Source organism: Tachypleus tridentatus, chromosome 8, assembly GCF_004210375.1.
Source record: "Tachypleus tridentatus isolate NWPU-2018 chromosome 8, ASM421037v1, whole genome shotgun sequence".
Classification (NCBI taxonomy): domain Eukaryota; kingdom Metazoa; phylum Arthropoda; class Merostomata; order Xiphosura; family Limulidae; genus Tachypleus; species Tachypleus tridentatus.
Window position 1 is genome coordinate 107,343,091 of NC_134832.1, and position 18,928 is coordinate 107,362,018.

The 18,928-nt window shown below is 34.5% G+C and overlaps 1 protein-coding gene across 1 annotated transcript in view; it reads left to right on the forward strand.

Annotated features, from left to right (window-relative positions):
- The window catches only part of LOC143223154 (isocitrate dehydrogenase [NADP], mitochondrial-like), a 35,938-nt gene that overhangs the window by 7,193 nt on the left and 9,817 nt on the right, over window positions 1–18,928 (forward strand). Inside the window, 5 exon segments of the mRNA XM_076450712.1 lie at window positions 8,489–8,583; window positions 9,076–9,241; window positions 15,185–15,282; window positions 15,284–15,346; window positions 17,893–18,036. Coding sequence (XP_076306827.1) covers window positions 8,489–8,583; window positions 9,076–9,241; window positions 15,185–15,282; window positions 15,284–15,346; window positions 17,893–18,036 — 566 coding nt within the window.

The window sequence follows — 18,928 nt, forward strand, 5'->3', positions numbered from 1 at the left end:
TCCATGCTCATTTTCAGTGATATATTTTTGTACTCTGAAAACTGAAATGAAGGTTGTTCACTCACATTTAAAAAATAGGTAATTGTAATGTATCAAAGAATAACTTTGACGATGAAAATCCAGAGTTTTTTATATGGAAAACATATTGGCTTAAATGCATTGTGTTCATCGCTTATATCTAAACCCAAGGGCCCCGCATGGCCAAGCGTGTTAAGGCGTTCGAATCCCGGTGGCACCAAACATGCTCACCCTCCCAGCCGTGGGGGCGTTAAATGTTACGGTCAATCCCACTATTCGTTTGTAAAAGAGTAGCCCAACAGTTGGCGGTAGGTGGTGATGACTAGCTGCCTTCCCTCTAGTCTTACACTGCTAAATTAGGGACGGCTAGCGCAGATAGCCCTCGAGTAGCTTTGCGCGAAATACAAAAATAATCTAAACCCAATATTTGGAGTTCTAATTTTTCAGAGTTGTCGCCGAGCCACAGGGATGGGGAGGGATGAAAATCCAAAGATATGTATAAAAACATTAAGAAGTGCAGTTTCCGACTTAGCTGAATACACCGCATATGATATATGTGCAATAGATTGAGGTATTTATTTTCTCACTTTAACACCCCTGACCTCCCATTCCGAACTTCGCACGGGTTCAGTGAAGTTGTTTATAATTAAATAAAATTTTCAGCAGTGTATAATCCAGTAAGCTGGAATTTAATGACATCTGTTTAGTGTTTTTAATGCATTATTGATATTTTAAACATTTACAATTATATTGTTATGAGAATTTTTGTTTCATGAACATGGAAATTGTTTAATCTGTGAAGACCTCTTAACAATCATTTCTTAACCAACGCTCATGTTAGTAGCACAAATTATTCGTGTTCTTTTAAAAATATGTTCCAACCGTGTGTGTGTCGGATTTGTACTTTAAACTGTTAAAAAACATGCCTATGGTTAGTAGTAGTTAATTTTTATAATTGAAATCTACAAAAGAATTGGGCAACTTGACGTCATATGATCATGAAATGACAATATCGAATGTGCGCCAATAACTGAATATATTCTTTTAGAATAACGTCAGTATGATGTAGCTTTAGTTTCATGCGTTTTGTAACTTGTTACAAAAAAGAAGGGGAACTGGTTCTATTCCTGTAGTAACTAGAATAATATGACGTTCATAGCCCCCATCCGAACCATGCAGTGTAAATGTTTTGTTGTTTGTTTTTGCCTAGAAAAAAATGTTCACCTGTATAATGAAGTGAATGTACTTCGTAAAGATACTTCTATATATACTTTAGAACTTATTTTGTTACGATGTTATTCTCAGGCAGTTTACAGTATTGATTATACCACGATTTTTCTAAGTGTTCAGTTAAAAGAATATCTTCACCAGTGTAATCGATATTATTGTTCAAATCTTTTTGTGGTTGTTATGTGCAAGTAGTATCATTGTTTTGTGAGCATTCATTGGTACTGGTTGATGCAGTTTTGTTTCGTGTTTTTTGTTTGTTTGATCATGCCCATTTGGCATTGGCTAATATGTAGTAGCTGTGAATTTCAGATATTGCTTTGATTGACTCGTTCCATTGTTTACTAATATAATGAAAATTAGTAACTTTTAATAAGTAGTATTCTGTAGATATCTTAGTTAAGCAACACTAATCTTTTGAGTTACGAGAAACTGGGTGGACACCCCATACTAAGTTGAATGTCTTCAGACAAACTTTACAGGATAGTGTGTCACCCTTTTAAACATTGGCGTTTATTTGAGCAGCGATAAAAAGAGGAGAATCATTCTAAGGTTTATATGCTAATTTTCATAAGTCAAGAACCTTGCCAAATTCTGTTATTGATAACCAACGAAGTGAAAACCGAGATTTTCATCTGTGATATCCACTAGTTAAGGTTAAAATTGTATAGAAAAAAAAGAGATTCCAGAAAACTCACAACAAAAAGAAGAAATCGAGAGAAAACTATTGAACTCGGACAGCAAAAGAAGGAAATAAATACTTGGTCGTTTGTATTCAAACTGGGAGCCTGGGCTAGAGTATATTTCTACCCAAGTCCACAGGGAACAAAGAATGATTATACACTTGTGTAACAAATCATACGGTATATCATAACTCCAAACTTCATATGTCACCTTATATTCCAAATAACATACACAGGAAAGAAAATTTAACTCGTACTAATTTATAAAAGTATCTTGTCACCCAAGGAATTAGCACAAACATTGGTCCAAAGTGACACGAGCTATTAGCTGTTTTAATAAATAAACTTTATCTAAGATACAAGATTAGTACATTTTTACGACATTTTGACATCCGGTTAGTGAGAATGTCTTAGCTATATGCACGAAAATATAGATACATTTCTTTAATGTATCATAATAAGTTATTTTATTCCAAATATTATAGTGTAAAATTAGAGTTGTTTCTTTTTGTTGTTTGTTTTTTGGATTAATCCCGCGACCCTCGGATTACGAGTCGCACGCCTTACGCGCTCGGCAATGCCAGGCCAGAGTTGTTTCATCTGTGACACTGTATTTGTTGACCGAAGGAATGTTATAGATATAACATATAACTTTCAAAGAATGTTTATTAATACTCTGTAAAATTATCCAGTGGTTTGGGGTTAAGTTTAAACATTTACAGTTCTGAAATCTGGGGCTCGATTCTCCATGGTGGGCAGACTGAAGATAGCCCAATGTGTAGTTTTATGCTAAAACAACATATTTAAGTAAAGCTATAGGTATACGAGTTTCTTACCTTGTGAAAAAAGTGCTAACAACACATTTTTGAATTGTCATTACCGTTTATTTTTTATCAAAAAATTAACTTTGTAATTGTTCTTTATACATACTGAATCGGTAAGTGTTGTTTTGTGAGATTCCTCACGTATATCATAACTAGTATACAACCGGTTTATGAGTGCATTAATGTACACGAAACAAGAATTGGGTGTTTTACTACTACTGTTTAAAGTGTATTTTTGGATCTCGTCAGGAATTTTAAAACGTTTGCTATATTAACACTCCTACGAAAAGTGGGGTCTAATAGGCCCCAGAGCAACTGGAAAGGTTATTAATATTAGGCTAATAAATTTGTATTTAAATGGAATTGCCATAATAAATACAAATTTATTAACCTAATATTAATAACCTTCCAAGTTGCTCTGGGGCCTATTAGGCCCCACTTTTCGTAGGAGTGTTAATACATTTTTAATTATTTATATGCAAAAACGGCTCGTTTGGGTTGAGAAAATATTTTACATAGAAGAGCGAACAACGTTTCGACCTTCTTCGGTCATCGTCAGGTTCACAAAGAAAGAGGTAACTGACCGGAAGCTGACCACATGTTTGAAAGGGGTTGTGTACTGATTTTTAATTATTGTTATGTATAAATGTTCCTTTTTTAATTGTTTTATGCATGTGTAATTTTTGAAAAAAAAACACGTTAAACTTATCACACTTTTAAAAAATTTAACAAAACTGCATCAAAAGTTTTAACAATTAATTTTGTAGACAAAATAACCTTATCCTTTACGATATATCTGTGTTAAACTAACCCTAACTGTGTATATTTTACAATTAAAGACAGAATTGGCGTGGGAAAAAAATGGAAACTTAAAACTAATTGTGATCAAAGTTCACAGTATTAAGTAAGAGAAACAACGTTTAACAGTTTTAAATCTTGAAACCTTAGAAGTTTTTGTTAATTTGTATGTCACTATAAGTATTTGTTGTAAATAATTACGTTATGTAACATCGTCAAATTCTCCGGGGTTAATGTATTAAATTTTATATGTTATATTTATTTATTCAAAATTACGATACTTTTATTTTAGCTGGTTTCAATGATATATTGGTGTATGAAACAGAAGTGTTAGTGTTTTCAATTGTTACACTCAATAAGTAATAGCAGCAACAAGAACTATAAAGGTTGTATATGTCTACCTAACGTAATGATGGCGTCATTCCACTTGTACGCAAGTTGAGAGTTTAGGATCGTACGTTCAGATTCTATATTTAAACTAAATAGCAGAGGATTAAAATAGAATCTTTTGCCTTGGAAATGTGCCTAGTGCATAACGAGTATACTTAAAATAATTTTTACCAACTATCCATAAGTGCCAAGTAGTGCAGAGTGCAATGTGAAAAGACTTGAGCTTTATAAAGTTTATTGAGAAAAGAACACCTAGGAAGAACTATTGGCATTAAAAATTTGAAGTGTTTATGGCATGTTACTGGAATAATTCTTAATGTACATTTATATTTTTTATCAAGTGTATGAAGCATAGATATAGCGTGTATACAAGTTTAACATGCTCAAATCAATAAAAAGACGAGTATAATTACATTTGGTCCTTTTGAGAAGATATGAAACTGAATATGCTAATAAAATTTCTTTAGGTTCTACATTTTTGGGCTTAGTTTCTTTATTTTTTTCTCCATGTAATTACTGTATATTTGATGTGTGTAAATCAACCAGTTTGGTTGTTGTTGTTGTGTGTATGTATACACACACACACACACATAGATGTTACGAATTTTTATAGTTTAATTTCTAAATTTTACATTACAAAGAATATATATATATATATACAGGATATGTCATATATAGTAACACAGATTATAGTATGTAGTAATAATCTAGTAATAGTTTACCACAAAAATTTCACTAATTTTTGTAAATATTAAAGACATTTTTTGAAGAATGTTTCATTTGCTCTAAATTTTTCTTTACATGGATTGAATAATCATAGTTTTTGTTTTGTGTTAAGATAAAACTTGTTTTTTTCTGTATAAGTATGTCTTTTGTAATTTCCAATCATTTTGTGACAATTTTTAGTCTCTTGTATTTGACTGAAAAATTTTTGGCAATCATTTTATTGAAATATAATGACTTCTTTCTAATGAGGTGCCATTTTATGCAATGTGTAATTTCTCACCTTGGAAAATGCAAGCTATAATTCCCTAGCTTATTATAATCTCACTTTGAAACAATTTCAAAATTGCAAACAAACTTTAAAGATGTCTTTAAAAAATGTAACAAAAAATAAGTAGAAGGAAGACTATATAAAAAATATTTGGGTAAGACATTGTCCATAATCCCTTTTATATATATCGTGGAACACTAATTGTGAAAAAAGTGTCTTTAATGGGTAAAAAAATTGTAATTTTAGAACATCAATGAAAGGATAGATCATACTTAAGATTTGTATGCCATAATTTTATTAGTTTCTAGGATAGCAGAATTACGTATGTTAATAAGAATCTTCTAGTACATTTCTAGGTTTTTCGTCTGACTTAACCAGTTTTAAGTTTTACAGTGTGTTTTGTTATGTGTGGTATAAGTTACAATTGTGTTGTGGTGTTTGGACTAACTTGTAAGTTAAGGTAAACTTGAGGTTCAGAGTATAGTCAAGTTACATATTAACACCCAGATATATATTTGTTCATGATACATCTACATTTACTGGGCAAGTTTGGTAGAGATCCAGTTATATGTTGTATCCTTTGCTGAAACCAAGCATACTATAAATACAACTGGCTTGTACAAGTACACTTGGGTATAATCTAGTACACTGGTGTTGTTGCTGTAGGGCAGCAATAAGTCGTATGCTTATTAGAAAAAGTGAAATCTAATATGTTACTTTCTAGTAGTATCTATCATTGAGGGAAGTAAAGTAAGTATCATATTTAGCATGTGATAGCTATTTTGTATTAAATATGTTTTGAGAAGAATTACTTTAACAGTCATTTATGATGAATCTATGAAACAGAACAAAAATAGAATTGGGACTCGGTTGTGCTATCAAATTTTAGGAGCTTATTTATATAATAAACACTAAATTGTAATGTGTTACATTATCATTAGATCTTTCTACAAACTTTTGGTGAAAAAGTGAAACACTCTTGACAGTATTTTTATTCATCAGAACAAAATATTATAAATATGTAAAATATGTCTTTGAATTTTACTATTTATTAAAGCTCGTTTACATTTTGCTCAGAAACATTATGATGCAAAAAATATATTTTTAACAATTTTCTCAACTGGCCAATCTTTTATAAACTACTATGAAGGTGTTTTAGTGGTAGTCCTGAAATCTGTGAACTTGTTCTAGAACAATAGTTCTTGAGTTAGAGGTTTCGCTCAGTAATAGTAAAACTGATTAAAAGACATTTGGTAGTACTCTGATTTAAAGGGTTTTTTTTTCCTGTGATCGTAACCTTCTAATAAAAGATACAAGTATAAAAATGGTGACAGCTCTACAAAATTATTTCGTAGAAGAAAGAGTCTGAATTTAAAAATATTACATGTAATATATCCATTCCTTTTATTCCACATTTGTACTGATCTTGCATAAGAATATCCACCAGTTTTAAATACTTCAATCTAGTCTAAAAATGTGAACTTTCTTGACTCAAATTTTTCATACCTGGCATCAAGTTATATTAGAAGTTATTTAATCAAAGATTACATGTTGATCAATATATTTTTGAATGCTCCCACACATCTTGGAAATAGTAAAGGACAGCGATTGAAATTAAAACATTGCTGAGACCAGGTAAGTTTCAAGACAGGCCACTATACAATTAACTCTATTGAGATGGGTCAAAAGTCATCATTGCATTTGTTGACCTGCATTCAAGATTTTATTGAACTACTGTTTTATGAATTTATGTCAATAGGTTTGGTATCAAATTGTAGGTTATAATTCAAATTTTAGTACTATATACTTTAATTTCATAGATTGAAAGCAAGTATTAAAATAAGACACCTAAATATTGATTTCTGTGTGTCACATGGTATGTTGAATGCATCACTGGTTCAGATTAGATGTTTGTGATGTCAAAATAAAAAGTCTATAGTTTTGTACGAATTAGGAACTTAACTTACCAATATTGACAGGCTAGAATATAAAATAAAATCCTCATATCTTTTAATTTTGCTCAGATATGGCCTGTACTGAGTCAAACATCGTAGCCTCGTTCACTTCTTTTCGTTTTTGAAAATGATCTCTTATGTACATTTCAATGTATGATGATGTGTGAAAACCATTGATGGCTTAGAATCTCTCTCTCATAGTTTTCTCAGCCATTTTAATCTATTAGAAAGCTTTCTCATTCTTTCAAACCAAGATTTGAAGGAGTCTGCTCAAAATTTCATATATTTTTAGACCTAAATACAACTTTGTTACTAAGCTTGATAAATTATAGTGAAATTCTGTTGTATCAGTATAGTCATTTGATTTCTATGGTTATTCATCCATCTGTCTATCTATATATACATTTATTCGTATCTTCTATGTGCAAAATTTTAAAAGACTTGGTAACCTACGTCAAACAACAATCGAGTTCAAAGTTGTAGTTAGAAGAGATAATTGTCTTCTTTACTTCTTTATTTATTGTTTTTTACTTTAAAAAAAATAAGTTTCATTACTTGTTTCAAATAGCAATAAAATTCACTGTATAAGTGAATAATGTATAATAATTTAAATCTAACTATATTACAAAATACTAGTCCACTAAAACATAGCTAAGACTCGGTCAGTTTTATATTACTGGATATGATAATGTGAGTGCACATGGGTTGTCATTGCAAGTTCTGTATTGTTAGCAAGGTCCAACTGGAAGGTCAAAATTAAAGAAAATAGTTAAATATGTATAAATGTGTAATGTTACGAGATTTAAGCAATTCAGCAAAATTCCCAGTTTGTTGCTGAAGAAGAAAGCTTCATCTTTCAAAAGTACTCAGATTGTAGAGTTTTTATTGATTTCTACAAACACTTCTTGAACCTGTTTTTCTATCATCATGAACAGTTTAAACATTTGTGCTGTTGAGTAGTCATATATAGTCTAGGGTGGAGAAAATAACACACAAAATATGAATTCTTCCTAAAAACACATTTGAGATGTATTTAGGAGGTTTTAGAGATTAAACAAATAATACTTGAGGTTTTTGGGATAAAGAGTCGTTTTTAATCGTAATATGAAATAACTTCACTCTCACACTGATAATCAAATAGATTCAATGTTTTCACAAACAAATCTTTAGTAAAATACTTCATAAAAATATGGGATTTTTTGTGTATAAAACACTTGTAATCTTTGCCAAAGGTCTACCACATTTTCTAAAGGTACACATATTGCATCAAAAACTATAATATAAACACTTAATGTGTGCAAATGTCTATATGAACTTCTGTATATTATACCAAGCCTATTGTAATAGGGTTAATGTGAATACAAAGGCATTGGCATAACATTGTACTGAGTGAATGATCCTGATTCAAGTTGCCACCAAGCAAACAAAGCAGGAAATGTACACAGTGACCAAGCAATGACTATTGACAGATTACATGCCACAATTGTCATTCAGTTAGCTATCATTTTTCATGTACTGATGTTAAAGGTAGTTGCTTTTGCATAGTCAATTTAACTGACAGTTGTGGGAACTAAACTCTGAAATCCTTTGTTGTTTTAGATGGAACAGACAAAAGAATCACTGTGGACAAGCCAGTGGTGGAACTGGATGGAGATGAAATGACAAGAGTCATATGGGAAAAGATCAAAGAAAAGGTATAGTAATCAAAATTAGACAGTTTTAGTCACTTAAAAACAAACCACAGCATAAACTACAATTTATTCAATTCAAGATTACAACAGTTTCTAATAGTGTTTGTATTAAATGTCTGAGCATTACTTGCTAGGATCTAAGAATACAGTTAACACAAATATTTTCATGAAGCAAACCTTCCTTCTTTAAATTCAAGTCTGCCCTTAACAAAAGCATATGGATTTTTAGGTTTCTATATTTTGTTATACATTTGTTGTTTTTTACCTTTAAATTTTTTTCATTGCATGAATCATTACATCTAAGATGTTGTGAAAAAAGATGTTAAAATTGTGAGCTTTTGTGTTAATAGTGGTTTAGTAATTCACTTCTTAGGTGATAAAATACTAAGCAAAAAAGTAGATGTTTAAATTACTATTTTTCTAATTTTTTTGTATTTATTTTTTTTAAACTATTATACCTTATATCATTAACAAGACACATTTGTTTACATTCAGCTGATATTTCCATATTTGAAACTAAACTGCTTGTACTTTGATCTTGGACTACCTTACCGAGATGCCACTGATGATCAAGTGACTATCGATGCAGCTAATGCAATAAAAGAGCATAATGTTGGTATCAAGTGTGCAACAATTACCCCAGATGAAGCCCGTGTTGAAGGTAGATTGATTTAACTATTCTGTGAAAGTGTGTTGAATCAGTACAGTATAAAGTTTCCCAGTACTACATTAAGAGAGAATATTCTAGCTAGGAGACTAAGTTTTCCACATCAACCCAGACAGAGATTCTGGTGAAGAGGGTTTTAATACATTGTGAGGATAAAATGTAAAATAAAGACCAAAGAATGAAGTATATGTTCATAGTTTGTATGAGTAGGTCTAAAATTAAGCTGATCACTGTCATTGTCTTGAAAGCAAGTGTTGAAGGAAGGAGTTTAACAAAGCATAAAGATTAAGTAACAGTACCCTCAAACGTAAAGTGATACTAGAAGCAAACAATGCACATCATTTGTGTGTTTCACTTCTCACCATCACAGTCCTACTTTAATTCTTTGTCTTACAGCTTGTTATATACACTATTTTTTATATCAAAATTAAGATGAAGTTGAAGGATTGGCACTTTGTCATCAACTTATCTGTGAAATACTCATTGTTCCTTGATTCTACATGAACAACTTTTGCATTTAACCAAGGTGGATGTTTTCCATTTGTCCTGTGTCCCATAATTTGTCCAGCTTGTTCTCATTGATCATGTCTTTTTTCTTCAGCCCAGCTACTACCTCTTATATTTTCAGACAAAACATGCGATTCTTTTCATTATTGTGTAGTTGTCTGGCTTCTTCCTGTTCCATCTTGACAACAGTAAGTGATTGCTCCCTCCACACTTCTTTGGAGGTCTTTTGTCTGAGCAGTTTGTTTAACTTTCTGAGTCTGATTGATTTCCACTCAGTTTCTTGCTCACCCCCTCGGTGTGGGTTCTTGTACGTGGTGAGGGGACCTCCCAGGGAAGGTTCTGCTCTTTCAGTTTACCTCCTCTGGGATCTAAACATCCACCCACGTGTTTGTCGTGCGTGGCGATCCGTGAAGGGGAGGAGAGGATCCTGGTGGTTGAGGGGTCCAACTCTAACACACCACTTTGGCTTTGAATTCCTGTAGACGGACGGCTTTTGGGTGGCCCTCCTTGGGTCAATCGGCTGGTCCACTTGGGCTAGAGTCAACCAATTACCAGTGTTGGAAGTTCTCAATGGGTGTTGTGGACATTGTGTCTGATGCTGGTGTTTGGGTATAGTGCTCACAAAACCCTGGCGTTGCTACAGTGTCCTTGCATGACATTGTAGTGCTTCCTCTCGTAAGGCTCCATGGTGGGTGGGGTCAGTGGGTACCAAAATTTTCCTTTTTTCCTATGGATACTCCAACAAATAATTTAAATAAAATAGTGAAAAAAACAGTCAATAGATAAATGACCACGTCTTGAAGACTCTGAGCAGCAATCTTCAACATCTATAACACCTGTACCCCATTTTCTTGTATTACATTATCTTTCAGAAAAACCTTTAGGGCAAATGTCCCCCTTTTTTATTCAGAAGGAACTAGAGGGACTTGCTGGCTCTCCAAAGTCAGTAAAGAAGTTTTGATCTGGAGACATTGGTTGAAACATCCACATCCCAACACAGTGAACTCCTTTGAATTCTAAGGCAATTGGGGATGTACCTATTGAAGTTACCCCTCATGCTACCTTGAATTCATCACGAGGAGTTATTGTTGAGAGGGATTTGAAGAACGTCCCCAAGTCGGAGATTCTCGCTGGTCTCTCCACTCAAGGAGTTCCTGCAGTGAGGCGCATCTTCACTGGCAAAGACAGAGTTACACTGCCGACAAATATCCTTGTTTTGACATTTACATCACCACTTGCACCTACCACCATCAAGGCAGGTTATCTAATTTGCCAGGTACGGTCGTACATTCCAAACCCCCCTTGGTGTTTCCAGTGTCAGAGGTTCAGCCACTCAAAAACGTCCTGTCGTGGTTTCCTGACATGTGCCTGTTGTGGTGGCAAGGACCAAGATTCCATGAGAGTGTTACACAGACCCACGTTGTTTCAACTGCAATGGTTCCCACCCTTCCTACTTTCGTTCTTGCCCAAAATGGTTGGAGGAAAAAGAGGTGCAGCATTTGAAAACAACTCATAACATTAGTTATCCTGAGGCTCGGAAATTGCTGTCTACCACTCCATCTCGGACATATGCTGCTGCACTTCGTTCCACAATTACAGTGGGAGTGCAGACAGATCTCTCTGTGCCTCCAAGAGAATCATTTTTAAAACAAATGAAAAGCCTTTTGACCTCCATGGTTAAAAAGGTTGATGAATCGACTTCTACACCCATCTCTGTTCCTTCCATACATTCCAACAAATCTCAAGATCCACACCCTTTGGTTTCAAATACAGGCATTTCTTCTGATACATCTTTTTCCCCCACCCCACGATGCAAAACAATCATTGGTCCCCTCCTCAGTCACTGGAATCCCCTTCCAACAACAAAGACCTGCCCAATCGACCCAGGGCAGGATCCATGGAGGTCGATAGACCTCCTCAGAATAAGGACAGTAAGGAAAAAAGACATGGTCGTAAACAGAAGGGTTCTCCAGCCACTTCGCCTACCCGTCATTAAAAGTGGCCACCTTGATACAATGGAACTGTCGAGGTTTACGTTCTAATCTGAATGATATGAAAACACTGATTGCTTCCTACCATCCTGTATGCCTTTCCTTACAAGGAACATTTCTGAAACCTGCTGATACAGTCACCATTCAGCAGTGTTCTCTGTACAGAAATGACAGACTGTGTGATGGACAAGTACATGGAGGGGTGGCACTATTGGTTGATCAGCATGTGCCCACCCTGTCTTTGTACTCAACACACCCTTGGAAGCCATAGCCATCAGTGTTTCCTTGGGTCATGCCATCACTGTTTGTTCTCTCTACCTGTCCCCTGGAGAGACATATGATCAATCAGACCTTGATGCTCTCATTGAAGGGTTGCCATCTCCCTTTCTACTCCTGGGGGACTTGAATGGGCATCATCACCTCTGGGGAAGTACTGTTATTGATAGGAGGGGTTGCTCTGTAGAGCGTATGCTTTTGGATCACAGTCTTTCTCTTTCCAATACTGGTTCTTCCACTTATTTTCATGCACCTAGTCAGTTCTTTACTGCTATTGATCTCTCAGTTTGCTGCCCTTCATTATATTCCCATTTTTCATGGAGGGTTGACAATAATCCAATAGGCAGTGATCATTTTCCTATACTTTTGAGAGAGACTGGCCGTGGTCATTGCCACCCTACCCACGTGCCCCGGTGGAAGCTGGATCAGGCAGACTGGTCCACTTTTACTGCTCTCGCAGAACTTGATTCTGCCATCGTGTATCAGCCATCAATAGACAACTGTGTGTCAGCAGTAACTGACTATTATACAAGCAGATGCTCAGTGTATTCCTAAAACCTCGACAAATTTTCCATGATATCCTTGTCCGTGGTGGAATCCTTCTTGCCACTTTTGCATGGAAGGCTCAAAAATGGGTCTGGGATACTTTCCATAGATATCCCACGCTTTCAAACTTCATCACTTTCCAACAGGCCCGTGCACATGCTAGGTGGGTAAGACATCAAAGCCAGGAGGAATCTTGGATTAAGTTCACAACTAGCATATCTTCTACCACCAGTTCCAAGGTCATATGGGACAAGATTCGAAAGGTCAGTGGGCACTACAATTCTGTGCCCCTCTCCATCTTACTCTCTGATGGCCAAGAGGTAGCTGATGTCTGGAGCATTGCCGATACTGTAGGTGAAAGCTTTTGCCAGGTATCTAGCACTTCTGCTTGTTCCTCTACCTTCTTGGCCATCAAGACATGGGCAGTGTGTTCACCTCTTTCCTTTCAAACTGACTGTCTCCTTGACTATAATTGTCCCTTTACACTGGTGGAACTGAAAATGGCCCTTCATCGGTCTGACAGTACATCTGTTGGACCTGATGATGTACACTATGAGATGCTGTGCTATCTTTCTCCTGCTTCTCTTGATATTCTTCTAATTGTTTTTAACCGGATCTGGCAGGAGAATGTTTTTCCTGATGCCTAGCATACAGGCTATTATCTTACCTTTCTCTAAATCTGGGAAAGATCCCAAGATTCCTTCAAACTACCGTCCAGTTGCTTTGACGAGCTGTCTCTGTAAGACCTTAATGCTCGTCTTGTTTGGTTCCTCGAATCAAACAACCTCCTCTCGCCCACCCAGTGTGGGTTCCGACGACAGTACTCCACCACAGACCACATTATTCGACTTGAAACATCAATCAGAGAAGCCTTTCTCAAATGCCAACATCTTGTATCAATATTCTTTGACATTGAGAGGGCTTGTGACACAACATGGAGGTATGGCATTTTGGGTTACGTGGCCATTTACCCATGTTTATTAAAAAAATTTTAATGGACAGGAGATTCCAAGTTCGTGTGGGTTTGACACTTTCCCATTTTTTTGTACAGGAATTGGGGTCCCTCAGGGCTGCGTTTTGATTGTCACACTTTTCAGTATAAAGATAAATGCCATCACTGAACAACTTCTTCTTGCTGTTAAAAAACAGGCTCTATGTCGACGATTTTCACATCTCGTGTCAGTCGTTGAATGCGAGATATATTGAGTGGCAACTACAAACTGCGCTCAATTGTGTACTGAAGTGGACTACGGCGAACTGCTTTAATTTTTCTCTCTCTAAAACCGTTTGCATGCACTTCTGCTGCCAACGGGGTATCCACCCTGATCCTGAACTCCATATTGGTGAAGTTTTGCTGCCAGTGGTTCCTGAGACCAAGTTCTTGGGGCTTATTTTGGCCCTAAGCTGATTTTTATACCACACTTAGAGCAGCTACGGGTCAAATGCACAAGAACACTGAACATCCTCCATGTCCTCTCTACCACCAGTTGGGGAGTGGATCAATGTTCTATGTTAAAGATATATTGTGCTCTTAATCGTTCAAAACTCGACTAAGAACTTCGGCCTTAAAGATGCTGGACCCCATTCATCATCAAGGACTTCCGACTCTGCACTGGGGCTTTCCGCACCTCCCCAGTTCAGAGCTTATACGTGGAATCTCACAAACCTTCTCTGCACCTTTGCCGTTTGCAACTGTCTTTACTGTGTTCTTTGAAACTTCGTTCCTTACTAAAGCATTCCACTTGGGGATGTGTTTTCCTTCCTCAGTGGGCCTTACTTTTTCAAAACAGACGATTTGCCATTGCTTCTTTTGGCCTTCTTGTCCAGGTGCAATTGGATGAATTGGGTCTGTCCATGGATAACATTGCAGAATCCACTGATCAGCCTATCCCCCTATGGCTTATTACAGCCCCCAGATGTGACCATTCTTTAAGTCATCTGAAAAAGGGAGATACTTCCGATTGGAAGTACCATGTTTTATTTACTGAACATCTTTCAAACAATCATTCCATTCCAATTTATATGGATGGTTCCAAATCAGGTAATTCTGTGGGCTCTGCCATGGTTTGTTGCAGTTCAGCAGTTGCATGCAGAACCCCCTCTACAGCTTCTGTGTTCACTGCTGAACTGTTTGCCATATCTCTTACCTTGGATCATATTGAAAGTCTTGCCATTCAAGAAGTTCTCCAAGTCAAGGATACAAAGAAATAAATACTGGGGGACCCAGAAGTGTCTCCTGGTTTACCCTTATTAGTCATATTTAATTATCATTGCTATTTACAAGCTATCAATGAGCCAGTCTTTGTCCACTGCTGAATTTCTTATTGAATCTATTAACTTCCAGCTTGTATATTGATGAATTTTTTGTGTACCCTTGGTGTTTGAATTTATTATTCAGTGTGTTTGGTTTTTAAACACATTTTACAATTGTTTCTGAAAGAACATGTGTTTGTGATTGTAATTATAAATCACCATTATATTAAAAGTACATGTACCACTGGTGTACAGTACAATTACAAAATATTTTAATTTATAATTTTCCTAGCAGTTCATAAACTGATTTAATGAGGTGTAATTACACAAGTTTGCATATGACCAAATTTTCTTTGTTTTTTAGAATTTAAGCTTAAAAGAATGTGGCTTAGCCCTAATGGAACCATCAGGAATATACTAGGTGGAACAGTTTTTCGAGAACCAATCATCTGTAAGAATATTCCCCCGTCTCGTACCTGGCTGGACACAACCTATTGTTATTGGCAGACATGCTCATGGTGATCAAGTAAGACTGACTCTAAGAAAAAATATCTTTAGCTTGTTTAGTTTCACTTATTTTTACTTTATTTAGTTTGTTAGTAAATTAGCACATTTTCAATATCATTACAAAAAATTTTGAGAGTAAAAAAAAAAAAGTGGTTCAAGGTGTACCAGGTTTGGCACATGAGTATGAAGCTTAGTAAGGCTGAACTTAGCCAGTAGTTTTACCATCCTGCTAATGATAAAATGTTTATAATTATATTTTTGATGTCCCACTTGGCCTGATAAACTGTGGTAGTCAGCAAATGGTCTCCATAGTATTAGATAAGGCAGATGTAGTGTGGTTGACATACTGTTATACCTTTTTCTTTGCTTTAATTCATCAATTTTTAGAACTACTAATGTAGTTTTCTCCAAATAAGATTGCAATTGCTTGATCCACTCAAAGATTATTGTTTAAAATAAAGAAATAAGTGATATTGTATTATTAATAGTTCCTAATTCTGCTGTATAAGTGACTTGAAATAAAATTGATAATAATTACAGTCCATTTACTTCACCTAGGTCACACTGTGACAGTCGTTATTCATGAAATTTATGATGTAAACAATGCCTAGGCCACTTTACATCTGTTGTGTCCCAGCTGAACTGATAAGATCTGGTCTTGGGTGAAAAGCGTCATTGGCACTTGACACAATACTTGTTGTGTGGTTGATATATATTTTACATATTCTTTACTTTTATTCATGAGTGTAAATTATCTATATCAGCTTTTTTAAAGTTTGTTATTATTGGATAACCATGTATTTAAAATAACTAAATGCAAAAGTTAATATCTTCAGTTTGGGTTACAAAATATCTGTGGCCTAAATTTCTTTAATACTACAGTAATTTACCAAGAAATTTGTGGCCTTTGCATATTTGTACAGGAAAGGGTTAATTTAAATATTTTAATCTTCATGTTTCATAATTAAAATCCTCTGGAAATACGTACACTTTGTATGAACTTGAGTGGCCAAGTGACCTCTTAACACTCATTTACACTCTTTATAGATTAATACTTCCAACATTAATTCAATATATTGTGTATATTGAAAAAAAAACTTGATAGTCTTTCAGTTAACATTATAGTCTTTCACATACAAAATATCATATTGTTTAGTTAAGTACTCTGAATAGTTCATGTTCAAAGTGATTTTCACATTAAGATTAAAAATACTTTCCTTCATCTCAAAAATCTATGTGTAATCCATAAATCATCTTAAATGCACTTTAAATGTTTGTCTTCAGGAAAACTATATTTTGTCTGTTATTTTCTCCATGTTATCTCTATGGGATCATTTAGTTTGACTGAGCTTATAATTATCAAAAGAAAGATTAAAATAAATCTAAATTTTCTTTTCTTCTGTCTAGAATGACTTCAGATTGAAATATGAAACTACATTCATTTATATTACATAGTTTTAAGTTCATGACTTATATTTATAATCAAATTTTATTGTTTTAAAACACTTTTGATTGCCCTTTGAACCATTTCTAACTACTGTTAAACTATTATAAGGTGTAAATAATTGTTTTGGAACATGTAGTTTGTGTTACACTATCAAATTACATTACCTACGAGTTACTACAAGCTGCTCTTGCATATATTATGAAACATTTTTATTATTATGATTTATTTTACCTAACCTAATCTTAAGTAACTTAAAAGTACCATATTTTACAGTTTAGTTACTTTTGTAATAATGAATGAAGATTAAACATGAAAAACAAGAAATAAGTACTTACCCAATTTTCATATTCATTAATGTTGATTATCGATGATACTTAGCTCTACTTTTTTATACTCATAGTAATAACGCACTCAGTGATTTTATTAAATTGAATGTTATGCCAAAGAACATAGACTAATAACATGCCAAAAAAGTAAATAATTTACCCTGACTCTCAACTTCTCTGGCTTTCTGACTGTGAAACAAGCACTATTACAAGTTCATCTAAGCTAGTCAAAGTTGTATTACAAGCAAAATTGATATTTCTGCTTTAAGAACAAATTGATATACAATAAGTTATATAATAGATGAAAACCTCGACTTTCTGTTGGTAATATGTAATTAAATATAAGAGAGAACTATTAATAAATCCTGTAAGAGAGGATGTGATAGGTGGATGTAGCAAGAGAGTCTGATTTTCTATTTCATAGCTCTATAAACAAGCAAAGTTGAAGGCTACAAAATTTATGGTTTGTTTGAGCAACAATGATTTTATAGGGAGTAATTTAGTGTAAGTTTGTACATTTTAAAGGGTAGTGGATAAAATAGAGAAGATGGCGTGCCTAAAGAAAATGTGTTGTGTCATACTGGGAGAAATTCTGAATTTTTTAAAATATTACTTTTGTAGAATTAAGAACTTAAAATGTGGATTATTTGCTAATATTATATAATATTCTAATTGGTATAACATAAACAAAAAGTACTTTAATAAATTTTGAATGTAAGACACTAAAACCTTGTGTCATGTACAGTAAAGAATACATGTGCAATATGGGTAAAACTATTGTATTTTTTAAAGTACAAAGCAACAGATTTGGTGATTAGAAAGCCTGGCAAGGTTGAGATCGTCTTTACCCCAACCAGTGGAGGAAGTCCAGAAAGAACAGAAGTATTCACCTTCAAAGAAGGAGGAGTTGTCATGGGAATGTACAACACAGATGAGGTAATTTAGTAGGAAGATGTGATAATGCACATATAGTGTATTAAAAATTTCTAAGATGTAACAGGAATACTGTATAACTTATTTGACACAATCAAATGAGTATCTTACAAGGCATTAATGATGTAGTGTCAGTTGGTCATAAAATGCAGAGATGCCAACTATTACGATTTTGGTGTATACATTACGACCATATTCTCATACAGACAAATATTACGACTTGTTGCAACTCCCAAATTATTATATTTCATATAGGCCTATACTATAAAGTGATAAATTGTTCCCCCCAGGGCTTGAAAGGGGTGAAAAGAAAATTTCTAGTGAGATACAAATAAATTTTGATAATAAATAAAAGACATAGTCCAAATGGCTACTTGCAATAATCATGTTTGTGCTTGAAATAATAAAAAATATTTGTATCTCCGACGTCTACCAATAGTTTGAGTGCGGTGCTTCTCCATACTGGGAATCCATAGTTATGTAATCAGTGCTTGTCAGCCAATCAGCGCTCGCGTAGATGGGTATTTCTCGTTTTCTAAGCGGCATAGAAACACCAATGCAATCGTTCACAAGATGGAAAAAGAGAGGCCTCGTTCACCAGATTGTATTGTTTCTGGCAAATCTAAAAGGACTAAAACTGTGAATCAAAATTTTAGGAAAGAGTATAGTGCAAAATAATGGGTCATTGCATCAAAAGTCAGTGACAGTCATGAGTTTTGTACAGTTTGTTACATCGATTTTTTTGTGATGCATGGCGGGATAAACGATTCTTTGAGACATACAAAATACTGCCAAAGAATACATTGTTAAATATGAAAAGGACCTGGACCTAATTAGCTTCTACACCAGTGTCAAGAAATACTATATTGCAGCTACAAATTACATGAAACATTTC